Genomic DNA, 16,167 nt, shown 5'->3' with positions numbered 1-16,167 from the left:
TTAGGCATGCTCCTCTATTTTCTCATGTCAATTAGTTAGGTGTAATCTCGCCCAAAACATGTGAAATTTTCCCTCCACGTGCGTTCTTTAATTTCCGTGCCAAAAACTATACACCCTATATTTAGGAATGGAGGGAGTATAAAAGAGCATATTAAAGCCCATTAAACATCCAAAACAGATAATATAATAGCATGAAAACAATCAAAAATTATAGATACGTTGAAGACGTATCAACCATCTAAGTTGTCGAAGAGGAATCCGAATAAGAAGGATTTGCTGAGTCCGGACCCTTTCTAGAGACCGGTTACTCGACGGCCCAAGAAGAAGACTGAAGAGACTCGTTCAAAGAGTAACGAGGACCGTACCTCCAAGAGGGGAAGGAGCAAGTAATTCTGCTCTTGGATAGTTGGCTCTTGTAGTTGGGTTGTCTAGTGGTTGTGAAACTACGTGAAACTATGTGTTTGCTATTTGTGGAACTATGTGTTTGCTATTTGTGAAACTATGTGGAACTCCATTTACTAATTAGTTGAACTCTTTTTGCTATTTGTGGAACCATGTGTCTATGTACTTCAAGTTTTGTTAATGTGTATGTGATGCCCAAGTTTAATTGTTTAAGATCTGTGATATTGCTATGATATTGATTTTGAAAAGAAGCAATCAATTAAACTTGAAACCATAAAACACAGGACCCTACTGCCACGGACCCTGACGGTAGGGTCTCACAGCCTACCGTCAACCCCCCTGGCGGTAGGGTGAACCTACCACCAGGGCACTTTGATATTTCGTTACAGAAACTTTGCGAGGCAAAAACCAGCCACACCCTACTGCCAAGGGTTCTGGCGGTAGGGTCAGACAGCCTACCGCCAGGGGCTCTAGCGGTAGGGTACTTATCCACGTCAGCTCGGGTAAACGGTCGCCGCCCCCCTCCATCGCACCGTACCGCCAGGGCCCCTGGCGGTAGCCTGGCTAACCCTACCACCAGAACCCCTCGCAGTAGCGAAAGGGTCAAATCCCGAATTTTTCCCAACCGGGGTCAGATCCTGAATTTGTATGCGAGAAGGGTCAAAACATGAAATTTTGCCACAAAGACGAACAAAAACCAAATTTGAGCAGATCCACTATAACACCCCGGATGTAACTTTCCCAATTTGTACTCCAACTCTTGCCGTTTCCGGCGTTAAGTTATATTTATTTCTCGGGTTCGGGTCTTTGTCTCTGTGTGTTGTTTTCACTGTCATGCATCTCACATCATGTCATCATGTGCATTGCATTTGCATACGTGTTCGTCTCATGCATCCGAGCATTTTCCCCGTTGTCCGTTTTGCATTCCGGCACTTTGTTCTCCTCCGGTGGTCATTTCTAGCTTTCTTTCGTGTGTGGGGATTAAACATTTCCGGATTGGACCGATACTTGCCAAGCAGCCTTGGTTTACTACCGGTAGACCGCCTGTCAAGTTTCGTACCATTTGGACTTCGTTTGGTACTCCAACGGTTAACCGAGGGACCGAAAAGGCCTCGTGTGTGTTGCAGCCCAACACCCCTCCAATTTGGCCCAAAACCCACCAAACTCTGCTCCATGTCCTAGAGCATTCGATCACGATCGCGTGGCTGAAAACCGCACCTCATTTGGACTCTCCTAACTCCCTCTATGCCTATATAAAGACCCCCCCCCCCCGAGATTCGGATCTCTCTCCCCCGAAAACCCTAAAAATCCTCCGCGCGCGGCCGGACGCACCGCCGCCGACGCCCGCAGCCACTGAGAGGCTGCCACGTGGGCCTCCCGCCGCCACCCACCGCTCGAGCCCGCTCGGCCCGTGGCCGGCCCCCGCGCGGCCCGAGCCGCCGTCAGCCGCCACCGTCGCAATGCGCCGTCCCCGCCGCCTCGTTCGCCCGCGCCGCCGCCCGCCGGTCGCCGCCACCTCGTCGGCCGGCTTCTTCTCCGGCAGAGCCCGGCGCCGCCCGGTCGCCCCTGCCGCCGCGCCGCCCTCGCCGGTCGGCCCCGCCGCCGCCGCCTCCGACGCTCCGGTGGCCGCGCCCGACTCCGGGCGGCCTCCTCTCCCTCCTACTCCGGCCGGCCCCGGCCCCCTTCTCCTCCCCACCGACGAGCGGCCTCGCCGGAGACCTCGGGAATCGCGCCGTGAACAGTGCCAGATCCAGATCCAAAATACCTAGGGTTGACTTTTCCCCTCTCCCCCCTAATTTTTTATGCATACTTTGACCGACCGTATCTCCCGATCCGTAGCTCCGATTTGGGCATATAATATATCAAAATGTTCGCCTCGACGAGTACATAATTTCATTACATTGCATCATTTTCATTTGAGTTCATCTTGATGCCCAAAATGCTGTTAGAAGGAGGCTTCATGAGTTAATTGTCAGATCTGCTAGTTCATCTTAGACTTTTGTCATTTTTGCCATGATTATTGTGTGCATGAGATGCCTGTGAGTCCTTCATATGTTTTGTTAAGGCTTTTGTCTTCTTTCCAGAGGTGCAACCCATGAATTTTTAGTATGTGTGTGGTGACTTGTGCAAGCTTGCAAAGTGAGGCACCCGGTAAATCTGTTTTCAGAGACTTAGTTGTTTTCACTAAGTCTGGGATTATTTAGTTCATGATGCCATATGTTCAGCTTGTTTCCTAGTGATCCATGCCTCTTCTGAGGATGATCAGTAAGGGAGTTTTGTTAAACATGTTATGCTATATCCATCCATGTCTTTGTTTGCAATTATGGAGCACCCTAGCTTGAGTCAATCGAGATCTACTTTTGCTTCGTTGTGAATCTGGGCAGATCGTCAACTCGTTTGCGATTTTGCCGGCGTTGTTGTAGTTGGTCCGTGCATGCTATGCCATTGTTCTTGCCATGTCTAGCTTTTATTTTGTGCCTTCTTAATGGATGTATGCTTTCCTTGCCATGACTTGCACCGTAGTGAGTGCATCGAGCTCGTTTACATGCCTTCGTGAGCTATATTTCAGCATGTCTCAGTTTTCACTAAGTCTAAAAACTGACTATATTTTTGCTATGTTCGTGTGCCCGTTAGTATATTTTGTGATCCCTTTTGACCCCAGGTCACTTTGGGACTTTTGTTAAACTTGTTGAGTAGCTCCATGCCATGTTCTTACTTGTCTTAATCAGGTCATGTATCATGTTGTTTTGCTGCTCTGAAGAGGGCTTCGTGATCTGAAATTTCAGACAAGTGTTAATTCCACTAAGTCTGGAATCTGTTTTGCATTTGCGTTTTTGCCATGCTTGTTTGAATCTCATAATGGATGAATTGGCCATAGCTTAGTGCTAGTCTTTTGTTAAGCATCTTGTGTGCATCCCTTCCATGTATTTGTTGTCATGTTTGATGGCTGTAGCATGCTCATTTCATTGCATTTAGATGCCTACTTGCTGTAAATCGCAGACCGACGTCATTCTTAAAACGCTTGCCATTTCCAAACCGTAACTCCGATTCCGATGATCTTTATATCGTTTTCAAGCGATTTCATCTCATCTTTCCAGTGGCACACTTGGAATTCCAAGTTGAGTCCAGGTTCATGCATTTCCTGTCATATCTTGCATTTTGCATCCCGCATCGCATCCTGCTTAGCATATCATCTTTGCATCGTGTTGTTTGAGTTTGCACGTGGTTGATTGTATCCTTGTTGCTTGTTTGTCTTGTTTGGGTAGAGCCGGGAGACGATTTCGCTACCGAGGAGCCCGTTGAGTTTGCTTGTGAGGATCCAGTCAACTCTGACAACTTTGCAGGCAAGATGATCATACCCTCGGAATCACTACTATCTTTGCTATGCTAGTTTGCTCGCTCTTGCTATGCCAATGCTATGATGCCTACCTTTTGCTTGTCAACCTCCCGATTGCCATGTTGAACCTCTAACCCACCATTGTCCTAGCAAATCGTTGATTGGCTATGTTACCGCTTTGCTCAGCCCCTCTTATAGCGTTGCTAGTTGCAGGTGAAGATTGGAGGCCGTTCCTTGTTGGAACATCTTTTATTTACTTGTTGGGATATCATTATATTGCTATGTTATCTTAATGCATCTATATACTTGGTAAAGGGTGGAAGGCTCGGCCTCTCGCCTAGTGTTTTGTTCCACTCTTGCCGCCCTAGTTTCCGTCATATCGGTGTTATGTTCCCGGATTTTTGCGTTCCTTACGCGGTTGGGTTATAATGGGAACCCCTTGATATTTCGCCTTGATTAAAGCTTGTCCAGCAATGCCCAACCTTGATTTTATCATTTGCCACCTAGCCTTTTCTTTTCCTTGGGTTCTGCAGACTCAAGGATCATCTTATTTTACCCCCCCCGGCCAGTGCTCCTCTGAGTGTTGGTCCACCTGTCAGCTACCGGTGGCCACCAGGGGCAACTCTGGGCTGGCCTACCCGTACCTAGGACAATCTGAGTGTGCCCTGAGAAAGAGATATGTGCAGCTCCTATCGGGATTTGTCGGCACATTCGGGCGGTGTTGCTGGTCTTGTTTTAACCTGTCGAAGTGTCTTGAGCTACCGAGATACCGAGTCTGATCGGAACGTCTTGGGAGGAGGTCTATTCCTTCGTCGACCGTGAGAGCTTGTCATGGGCTAAGTTGGGACTCCCCTGCAGGGATTGAACTTTCAAAGCCGTGCCCGCGGTTATGGGCAGATTGGGAATTTGTTAATGTCCGGTTGTAGATAACTTGAACCTTATTAATTAAAATGAATCAACTGAGTGTGTTACCGTGATGGCCTCTTCTCGGCGGAGTCCGGGAAGTGGACACGGTGTTGGAGTAATGTTTGCGCAGGTTGCTCTCTAGTTTCTCGCTCGTGCTTTGCCTCCTCTTCTCACTCTCTTTTGCGTATAAGTTAGCCACCACATATGCTAGTCGCTTGCTGCAGCTCCACATATATTTGCCTCACCCCTTCCTATAAGCTTAAATAGTCTTGATCGCGAGGGTGCGAGATTGCTGAGTCCCTGTGGCTCACAGATACTATAACTCCAGATGCAGGTCCAGGTGATTCCGCTCCAGGTGACGAGTACGAGCTCAAGTGGGAGTTCGACGAGGACTCTCAGCGTTATTACATGTCTTTTCCTGAGGATCAGTAGTGGTGCCTAGTTGGGGTTTGATTCGGGGCCTTGTCGCAGGTCGGGTTTTCTTCTATTTTGGCGCCGTAGTCGGGCCATGAGTGTTTGTTTGATGGATGTTATTTATGTACTCTGATGTGACGTGGCGAGTGTAAGCCAACTATGTTCTCCCCTTTATTATTCATATTACATGGGATGTTGTGAAGATTGCCTAACTTGCGACACATGCCTTCAATGCGATTATGTCTCTAAGTCGTGCCTCGACACGTGGGAGCTATAGTCGCATCTAGGGTGTTACAATTTGGTATCAGAGCCTTCCCCGACCTTAGGAACCCCATTGCTTGATCGTTTTTCAGCCGAGTTGTGTCTAGAAAAAATGTTTTGAGTCTTTAGGAATTATATATCGGAGAGTTTAGGAATTCTTTTTACTTCCCAGTTTCCTCATCGCTCTGGTAAGGCATCCTGACATAGAGTTTTGACTCTTCTCTTCTCAAATTTCACTAAAAAAATTTTAGGATCACGCGAGTATCTTGGAATTGTTCCGATGGCTTATGATGAGAACATTGTCTTGGTGCCTCCTATCAGGGGTTTAGTGGAAGTGTCCCGGGGAGTTGAGCTCTGAGGTGTTGTCATCATAATTTTATCATTGCAATTCTGGAATACTTGAGATATGTTCGCCGACATCGAAAATCTCTTTTATGTAGTTCATTGGTGAGATAACCTCGACGCCACCCAGTACTCGGGCGGGAGTTCGAGAGTATCGCCATAACTTGTATAACGGATGCTTTTCGAAGGTTGAGGTAGATGGTTTCCGAAGTTTTCTTGGTTATGTGTTGAAGGATGGATACAGCTGGATGTAGGATTTGCTAGTTTGGGTGAGATATTATGCTTCCCCTATATCCCCAACACCTGATTGCATAACCGCAAAGGTTCGGGAGTTTCATAGGTGGGAATTCTAGTAGCTCTAGTTTTTCTGCCACGGATATTGGTTTGAGATTGGGATTTCTTACCGATTATTCGTTCTTGATCCGTACGTTGTTGATTTATTTCTCTACCTTAATTCTACGTGGCTTCTCAATTTATGGATATGTGACCATTTCAAGAGGAATGCATTCGTTCATTTTGTTCGGATGTGAAGACTATATGTTGCAATTTTCATTCCATTGGATTCAGCTTCAATATTTATCTGTCAATGTTCTAATGGTGGTCAACCTCTTCAGGATGGCTCCTCCAACGCGCACGACTCCGAATCCTGATCCGCCACCGCCTCCACCTCCTCCAGAGGCATGGCAAGCTGTGATGGCCGCAACTAATGCAAACACTCAGCTGATCATACAAATTCTTCAAGAGCGCAATCAAGGCAGCCAAGGGAATCAAGGCAGCAATCAGAGTCGCTTTGCTACACTCAACCAGTTCCTTGCTAACGGGCCAAAGACTTTCAGCAATTGTGTTGAGGCAACCGATGCTGACGATTGGCTTGTGGATCTGTGTAAGCATTTCGAGTGCAGTAACGTCAGGCTTGAGGACTTTGTGAAGTTCGCTTCCTTCCAACTCAAAGATCAAGCTGCAGAATGGTTCCAGCAGTACAAGGATTCCAGAGGTGGACGTGTTATCACTTGGGATGATTTCCGTCGAGATTTCCGAGCTCATCATATTCCGCAGAGCATGGTTGAAAGCAAGCGTGAGGAATTCCGCAATCTGAAGCAAGGCTCTTTGTCTGTCTATGACTACAACAAATTGTTCCAGAAGCTTGCCCGCTTTGCCAAGCAGGACGTGCCTGATGAGAAGAGCATGATATATCAGTTCAGGGGTGGTCTCAGAGAAGATATTCAGCTCGCTCTTGTTCTCTTCGAGCCCTTGAGATACGATGAGTTCTACAACATGGCACTGAAGCAAGAGGCTGCTCAGTTGAGGTGTGATGCTTCCAGGAAGTGAGTCAGAGATGTTACTCCTTCTCCTCTACTCAAGTGGCCAAGCAGCAGAAGTTTTGGCTTCCTCCTCCTCCGTTCCGTCAGCCATATCAGTAGAAGAGCAAAGGTGGCAGTGGTTCTTCCCACCCACCCAACCCTGGCTTTCAGAACAAGACTTTGTCTCAACCTCCAAGATCGAGTGCTCCGTATCACTGTCCGCTTTCAGAGGTCACGTGCAACAAGTGCCAACAGAAGGGTCACTATGCCAACAAGTGTTTCAACCAGAGGCGTCTTCCTCCTCCTCCTGTTAGATCGGCAAGTACAGCTGTGGTCAAGCATAACCCCAAGCATGCCAAGGTGAATTTGATGAATGCAGCTCAGGCAGAGGACTCGTCAGATGTGATCATGGGTAACCTTCCTGTTAATGATATTCCTGCAAAAGTTCTTTTGGACACTGGTGCATCGCATTGCTTCATCTCGAGACCGTTTACAAATAGGCATGAATTGGTTTCACAAGTTTTGCCTAGTCCTTTAGCAGTTGTCTCTCCCGGTAAGCGCATGCAGGCTAACTCCATCGTTCCGGATGTTTCTATCACTTTGGGTGACTACAAGTTTCTATCTTCTCCAACGGTTCTCGGTGACTCGGATATTGATCTTATTCTCGGAATGGATTGGCTTTCTAAGCACAAGGCTCAGCTTGATTGTGCAGCCAGGCAGATTCAATTGACTCATTCGTCTGAGGATGTAATTGTCTTTGCCGCTCGTGAGGATACCATCCGTCTGTTTTCTCTCAATGAGAAGGGTGAATTGGATGCCATCTCGCAAATTCCAGTCGTTCGCGAATATCAAGACGTCTTTCCAGAAGAGCTTCCAGGAATGCCTCCGCACCGGCCAGTTGAATTCGTTATTGATCTTGAGCCTGGTATGGTACCTGTGTGCAAACGTCCTTACAAGCTCGGACCTGAAGAGTTGAAGGAGCTGAAGAAGCAACTCGATGAGCAAGAAAGAATGGGTCTCATCCGGCCTAGTTCTTCTCCGTGGGGTTGTGGTGTTCTTTTTGTGAAGAAGAAGGATGGAACGGACCGACTTTGTGTTGATTACCGTCCAGTGAATAAGAAGACCATCAAGAACAAATACCCACTTCCCAACATCAATGAGCTGTTCGAACAACTCAAAGGTGCCCAAGTATTCTCCAAGCTTGATCTCCGTATGGGTTATCACCAGATTCGCATTCGTGAAGAAGATATTCCCAAGACAGCATTCAGAACAAGCTTTGGTTCATACGAATACACTGTCATGTCTTTTGGCCTCGCCAACGCTCCTCCGACGTTCTCTCGCATGATGAACTTCATCTTCAACGCCTACACCAATGACTTCGTTTTGGTCTATCTTGACGACATTCTGGTTTTCTCCAAGAACAAGGAAGATCATGCCAAGCACTTGCGTTTGGTTCTTGATAAGCTCAGGGAACATCAGTTCTACGCCAAGTTCTCCAAGTGTGAATTTTGGCTCGATGAGGTTCTTTATCTTGGTCATATCATCTCTGCCAAGGGCATTGCTGTGAATCCTGAGAAGGTGTCTGCAATTGTGAATTGGGAACCTCCTCAGAACATGAAGCAACTCCGCAGTTTTCTCGGTCTCGCAAGCTATTGCCGAAGATTCGTTGAAAACTTTTCTAAGATCGCGAAGCCTCTCTCAAATCTTCTTCAGAAGCACGTCAAGTACGTTTGGTCTCCGGAGTGTGATATTGCTTTCAACACCTTGAAAGAGAAGTTGATCACTGCTCCAGTTCTGACTCCGCCTGATGAATCCAAGCCGTACGAGGTCTTTTGTGATGCTTCTCTCCAAGGTCTTGGCACAGTATTGATGCAAGAGAAGAAAGTTATTGCTTATACATCTCGCCAGTTGAAGCCTAATGAGAAGAAATACCCCACTCATGATCTCGAGTTGGCGGCAGTTGTGCATGCTTTGTTGACTTGGAGACATCTTCTATTGGGAAGAAAAGTGGACATTTTCACTGATCACAAGAGTCTCAAGTACATCTTCACTCAGCCTAATCTCAACCTCAGGCAAGCTCGATGGGTCGTAATGATTCAAGAGTATAATCCGAGTATTGAGTATACTCCAGGCAAGGCCAATGTGATCGCTGACGCTTTGAGCAGAAAGGCCTACTGCAGCAGTCTGATTCTCAAGCCTTATCAACCCGAGCTTTGTGAAGCTTTCCGCAAACTTAATCTGCAAGTTGTTCCTCAAGGTTTCCTCGCCAACCTTCAAGTCTCTCCTACCTTAGAAGACCAGATTCGCCAAGCCCAGCTTCTTGATGCTATGGTGAAAAAGGTGAAGTTTGGGATTGCCAAGAGTCAGTCCAAGTACAAGTGCTACCGCCTTGATGACAAGGACACTCTCTTCTTCGAGGATCGTATTGTTGTGCCCAAAGATGACCTCCGTCAAGTGATCATGAACGAGGCTCACAATTCTCTTCTCTCCATCCACCCTGGGAGCACGAAGATGTATCAGGACCTCAAGCAAGCTTATTGGTGGACTCGAATGAAGCGCGAGATCGCACAATTCGTGAATGAATGTGATGTCTGCAGAAGAGTGAAGGCAGAACACCAAAGGCCAGCAGGTCTCCTACAACCTCTTGCCAATCCAGAATGGAAGTTTGACCACATTGAAATGGACTTCGTGACTGGGTTTCCAAAGTCCAAGCGTGGCAATGATGCTATATTCGTCGTCATCGACAAACTCACCAAAGTGGCTCACTTTCTACCTATCAAAGAGTCGATCACTGCAGCTCAATTGGCGGAACTCTATACCTCTCGAATTGTCTCTCTGCACGGTATTCCTCAAGTGATATCTTCAGACCGTGGCAGCATCTTTACCTCCAAGTTTTGGGATTCTTTCCAGAAGGCCATGAGCACTAACATCCGCTTCAGCACTGCTTTCCATCCTCAAACAAGTGGTCAAGTCGAGCGTGTCAACCAGATTCTTGAAGATATGCTCAGGGCTTGTGTGATCTCCTTCGGCATGAAGTGGGAGGATTGTCTTCCTTGTGCTGAATTCTCATACAACAACAGTTTTCAAGCAAGTTCAGGCAAGGCCCCTTTTGAAATTCTGTATGGCAGGAAGTGTCGTACCCCTCTCAACTGGTCCGAAACCGGTGAACGTCAGCTTTTGGGTAATGGCTTAATCACAGAAGCAGAAGAAATGTGCAAAGTCATTCGTGATAAGCTCAAAGCAGCCCAATCCCGCCAGAAGAGCTACTATGATAGTAAGCACCGTGATTTGGCTTTCGAGATCGGAGATCATGTTTACCTCCGTGTCTCTCCTATGAAAGGTACTCGTCGCTTCGGTATCAAAGGGAAGCTTGCCCCTAGATACGTGGGACCTTTCAAGATTGTCAGCAAGAGAGGCGACCTCGCCTATCAACTCGAGCTTCCTTCAAACTTTGCAAATGTTCATGACGTGTTCCATGTCTCTCAGCTTCGAAAGTGCTTCAAGACTCCTGACCGCACCGTCAACTTCGAGGACATTGAGCTCCAAGAAGATCTCTCTTATCGTGAGCACCCAGTTGCTATTCTTGAAGAGACTGAACGCAAGACTCGCAACAAGTCAATCAAATTTCTCAAAGTCAAATGGTCACACCATTCCGACCGTGAAGCTACCTGGGAACGCGAGGATCACCTCCGTTCTGAGTACCCGGAGTTCTTTTAGTCCTAGATCTCAGGACGAGATCTTTTCGTAGTGGTGGAGTGTTGTAACACCCCGGATGTAACTTTCCCAATTTGTACTCCAACTCTTGCCGTTTCCGGCGTTAAGTTATATTTATTTCTCGGGTTCGGGTCTTTTGTCTCCGTGTGTTGTTTTCATTGTCATGCATCTCATATCATGTCATCATGTGCATTGCATTTGCATACGTGTTCGTCTCATGCATCCGAACATTTTCCCCGTTGTCCGTTTTGCATTCCGGCGCTTCGTTCTCCTCCGGTGGTCATTTCTAGCTTTCTTTCATGTGTGGGGATTAAACATTTCCGGATTGGACCGAGACTTGCCAAGTGGCCTTGGTTTACTACCGGTAGACCGCCTGTCAAGTTTCGTACCATTTGGACTTCGTTTGGTACTCCAACGGTTAACCGAGGGACTGAAAAGGCCTCGTGTGTGTTGCAGCCCAACACCCCTCCAATTTGGCCCGTTGAGTTTGCTTGTGAGGATCCAGTCAACTCTGACAACTTTGCAGGCAAGATGATCATACCCTCGGAATCACTACTATCTTTGCTATGCTAGTTTGCTCGCTCTTGCTATGCCAATGCTACGATGCCTACCTTTTGCTTGTCAGCCTCCCAATTGCCATGTTGAACCTCTAACCCACCATTGTCCTAGCAAACCGTTGATTGGCTATGTTACCGCTTTGCTCAGCCCCTCTTATAGCGTTGCTAGTTGCAGGTGAAGATTGGAGGCCGTTCCTTGTTGGAACATCTTTTATTTACTTGTTGGGATATTATTATATTGCTATGTTATCTTAATGCATCTATATACTTGGTAAAGGGTGGAAGGCTCGGCCTCTCGCCTAGTGTTTTGTTCCACTCTTGCCGCCCTAGTTTCCGTCATATCGATGTTATGTTCCCGGATTTTTGCTTTCCTTACGCAGTTGGGTTATAATGGGAACCCCTTGATATTTCGCCTTGATTAAAGCTTGTCCAGCAATGCCCAACCTTGGTTTTACCATTTGCCACCTAGCCTTTTCTTTCCCTTGGGTTCTGCAGACTCAAGGGTCATCTTATTTTACCCCCCCCCCCCCGGGCCAGTGCTCCTCTGAGTGTTGGTCCACCTGTCAGCTACCGGTGGCCACCAGGGGCAACTCTGGGCTGGCCTACCCGTACCTAGGACAATCTGAGTGTGCCCTGAGAAAGAGATATGTGCAGCTCCTATCGGGATTTGTCGGCACATTCGGGCGGTGTTGCTGGTCTTGTTTTAACCTGTCGAAGTGTCTTGAGCTACCGAGATACCGAGTCTGATCGGAACGTCTTGGGAGGAGGTCTATTCCTTCGTCGACCGTGAGAGCTTGTCATGGGCTAAGTTGGGACTCCCCTGCAGGGATTGAACTTTCGAAAGCCGTGCCCGCGGTTATGGGCAGATGGGAATTTGTTAATGTCCGGTTGTAGATAACTTGAACCTTATTTAATTAAAATGAATCAACTGAGTGTGTTACCGTGATGGCCTCTTCTCGGCGGAGTCCGGGAAGTGGACACAGTGTTGGAGTAATGTTTGCGCAGGTTGCTCTCTAGTTTCTCGCTCGTGCTTTGCCTCCTCTTCTCGCTCTCTTTTGCGTATAAGTTAGCCACCACATATGCTAGTCACTTGCTGCAGCTCCACATATATTTGCCTCACTCCTTCCTATTAGCTTAAATAGTCTTGATCGCGAGGGTGCGAGATTGCTGAGTCCCTGTGGCTCACAGATACTATAACTCCAGATGCAGGTCCAGGTGATTCCGCTCCAGGTGACGAGTACGAGCTCAAGTGGGAGTTCGACGAGGACTCTCAGCGTTATTACGTGTCTTTTCCTGAGGATCAGTAGTGGTGCCTAGTTGGGGTTTGATTCGGGGCCTTGTCGCAGGTTGGGTTTTCTTCTATTTTGGCGCCGTACTCGGGCCATGAGTGTTTGTATGATGGATGTTATTTATGTACTCTGATGTGACGTGGCGAGTGTAAGCCAACTATGTTCTCCCCTTTATTATTCATATTACATGGGATGTTGTGAAGATTGCCTAACTTGCGACACATGACTTCAATGCGATTATGTCTCTAAGTCGTGCCTCGACACGTGAGAGCTATAGTCGCATCGAGGGTGTTACATCCACCAAGACAACCACTGGCCTAATCCCGCAAGATCCACCGAAAACATACCTCCACATGCCCTCCGAAGATGCTAGATGCACCACCAGGACAGGGCCAAGGCGGGAAGAACCTTATTTCATCTTCAAGAAGCCGCATTCGCCTCGTTTGTGAGCGGGACACAATCCCTAACAAGACTTAAAGAAGCACCTGAAAATGGAACCCTCCCGCCGGCAAGGGCCGAAATCCACCATGCACCCATGGCCCTAAGGCCACAGGAGATGTGTCAGATCAGCGGCGCTGCCGAGAAACCCTAGACGTGCAGCGTTAATTAACTCTTTAGACTCTTTCTGCTGGAAATTGATGGTTGTCTTGTTCCTTGGTTACCCCGTCAGCGTTGCCATGGACGGTGGGTCACGGTGGAACAAAGACGATGGGTCACGGTGCAAAGAAGGAAAGGGTTCGAGGGTGAGGGTGAGTCGTTTTGCCGATTTAGAGACATGACTTCGCTTCGCATATCCCACGAGTATGCCATTTTCAGATAACGAGTTGGTCCTTGTTCCTTAGGTTAGGTGGACCAAACGCAAGAACGAACTTTTGATTCGAAATGAACCCATTATGTTTAACATGATTACCCAAGCCAGAACACGCTAGCTTGTCTGGCCCGCGAACCGAGCATAACTTAAATCGTTTAGTTTTTTCTTTGGTGAAATCAGCCCACTGTGGTTCAAGTTCTAGACATTGCCGCTGGAATTCGTTTTAGTTTATTTTAGCATTTTCCGGCGAGGTTGGTTCAATAGCAAGAGACATCTCGGTCGACTATGAGACGTATGTGGTGACTGGGTCAATATCAAGAGGCTGTTCCGGTTTAGTATCTTGGCAGTGCTCGTAACGATAAAATGTGCGTGTATGTTCATAGGAATGGTTGTACGTGCGTGCATGTATTGTATTGTATTGTATTGTGTTATTTTATTTTTGTTTAAAAAAACCTGGGCTGGCCCGTTGAGTTGACGGCCGAAAGACTGAGCTCGGGTTCGGTCCCAGTGGGAAGCTCGGCTTAGCCGGACCGGCTCCGGCCCAAAGCGACCGACCATTCCAAACCCTCGCATCCAAGCCGCCTCCGCCTCCGCCTCCGCCTCCGCCTCCACCTCCCCGCGGATCTCCCATCCATCCATGGCCGCCGCCGCCCCGGCCCGCAGGCTCCTCCTGCGCCTGCGTCTCCCACTCCCCCTCTGCAACCCAGCGCCGTCCCCCGTCCCGCTCCTCTCCCACCTGACGCCGCACCTCCACCCACCACCGCCACCGCAGCCAACGCTCCCGGGCGCCCCGGCCCCGGACCCGAAGCTCCGGGACCTCCTCTTCGCCTTCCACCCCGCCGTGCACGTATACCCGTCCCTCGTCGACGTCCCGAGAGGAGGGCTGGGCGACCTTGACGCGCGCGAGGACGGAGGGGGGGCCAAGGAGGCGGAGGTGTGGGCGGACAGCGTCAAGAAGAAGCGGAAGCGCAAGATGAACAAGCACAAGCTCCGCAAGCTCCGGAAGCGCCTCCGCCGCCAGACCTGAGCTCATGGATCCCGGTGAACACCCGACGCCCCGCGCACTTAGTTTCAGCATTTTGAATTTTAGTTGATTTCATATCCTCCATACATAAAGTGGGGGAGGGGGAATGACGTGAAGTGAAAAATGCTCCGTGTAATGCCTGATCCATAATCACTGTTTGTAGCACATTTCACATGTTTAGGCGATCTTGACACGGCCCCGCTTCGGCGAGGTAAGAGATTGTTGCGCATCCAGAGTACTGTTATTAATAGATGGCGATGCTGTACCCATCCCTATATTGAGGTCTTAGTCTAGATGCCTGCATTTTTCATATTTGACAACTGCTCTGTTACTGTTAGTATGTGTGACCTTGTTTTCAATACTGTTACGTGGCGCTATAGGAGATATGTAGATAGATAGATGCTGCCATTGATAGTTGCATGCTGAAACCAGATTAAACATCTGCCTCTCTAGTCCAAAGATGCAGTTCTACACATGGATCCTTGCGGCTGTGTGAATTAGTCTTTGCACCTCAGGGAACAGCAACACATGTAGAAGTTGCTATCTTACAGTAAACGGTAACACAAAGTGGCGCACACATGCACACATGCACACACGCACGCACGGACAAACTATTCACACTTTCTTCATGTATACCTTGTCCAGTTGCCCACTTTGATCAGTACTATTACCCACTGAACCATGGAAAACAAATGGAGTCATGCTCTGCCCTATTGGTGGGCTAGAGTTTCCATATCTATAATCAGTGGTGTCAGCCATGATTTTAACAGCACAATGTTTGTACCAGTGGGGTTTCTGATCTCATGCCAATCACTTGGATCAAAGTCATGCCATTTTGACAGTACAAAGTTGCTTGTACCCATGGGTTACTTGCGTATCGAACTTCTGATATGTCAACCATAAACCTTATTTCTAGATATACATAGGCACAGAAATATTTAGTGTCCATTGTAGAATCATGCGTTCCCAGTAGGCCCTAAGGGATTTAGTTGCCTGCATACCATAATGTCGTACGAGTAGTTTGATCTGAGCATGTAGGACCTATACTGTTTCACAAACTAATGGATACTTTTGTTTTACTTGACTAGGCTTGAGGATTGTGATTGCAAGGAGGTCCTCCGGTGCCGCTGCCACACCGGTTTCAAGCTGATGGTTTCTTCCAGTTATTTTGGTTTGGTTATAGGAGTAGCAGTTCTGGTACCAACAACGCAATTGCTGCGACTGGGCACGTACCTACAAACACTGTAATGACAAGGAGCCAGGAACGGGCTGTTTCATGTCTGGATTTCTGGCAGGCAAATAAAGCTTCAAATGCCGGTCTAACTCATTTGTACTGTTCTTTCCCCAGATCAATGCTATAACCTCAGTATACTCGTGCCAGAAGAACTTTGTCTTAAATAGTTCATGAGTTGCCCTGAATTTGTGTATGCTATATTCCCAGTTTTGCTTCATTGGCTGGTTCACGAATAGTTACCAGCGGTCGACCCCTTTTGCAAACCATACCTGGCTTTCAAATTTAGCATTTCAGATAGCATTACCTGAAGTTTATTTGTATCTCATTTGCCTGGTGACTGTTAAGAGTGGAATGTTAAGATGTGACTTATATTTCTGGGGTGGTTTCCTTGATCTTGTGCATACTCCATGCCAACAGCACATGGCAGGATCATGTGAACTTAAACAAGATGTTCTAATACGCTTGTGCATTCTGGTTTTTGTAATGGCATTGCAACTCCTTTCTTAAAGACCACAAGATGTTAATGCCCACATGAGAATACAGCTGTGATTTCCTTACTGGTTTGTGGATGAGCT

The 16,167-nt window shown here is 47.8% G+C and overlaps 1 protein-coding gene across 1 annotated transcript; it reads left to right on the top strand.

The window, feature by feature from the left end:
• The first annotated feature begins 1,862 nt into the window (after positions 1-1,862).
• LOC123101571 (vegetative cell wall protein gp1) lies at positions 1,863-15,777 on the top strand. Its single transcript, XM_044522956.1, has 3 exons — positions 1,863-2,136; positions 13,826-14,375; positions 15,447-15,777. Exons 1-2 carry the CDS (start codon positions 1,863-1,865, stop codon positions 14,359-14,361), a joined length of 810 nt encoding a protein of 269 aa, XP_044378891.1. The 3' UTR covers positions 14,362-14,375; positions 15,447-15,777.
• The last annotated feature ends 390 nt before the right edge of the window (positions 15,778-16,167 follow it).

The sequence above is a fragment of the Triticum aestivum genome, chromosome 5A (assembly GCF_018294505.1).
Source record: "Triticum aestivum cultivar Chinese Spring chromosome 5A, IWGSC CS RefSeq v2.1, whole genome shotgun sequence".
NCBI classification, from domain to species: Eukaryota; Viridiplantae; Streptophyta; class Magnoliopsida; order Poales; family Poaceae; genus Triticum; species Triticum aestivum.
Note: the sequence above shows the minus strand (reverse complement) of the source record. Positions and strands in the feature narration are given on the sequence as shown.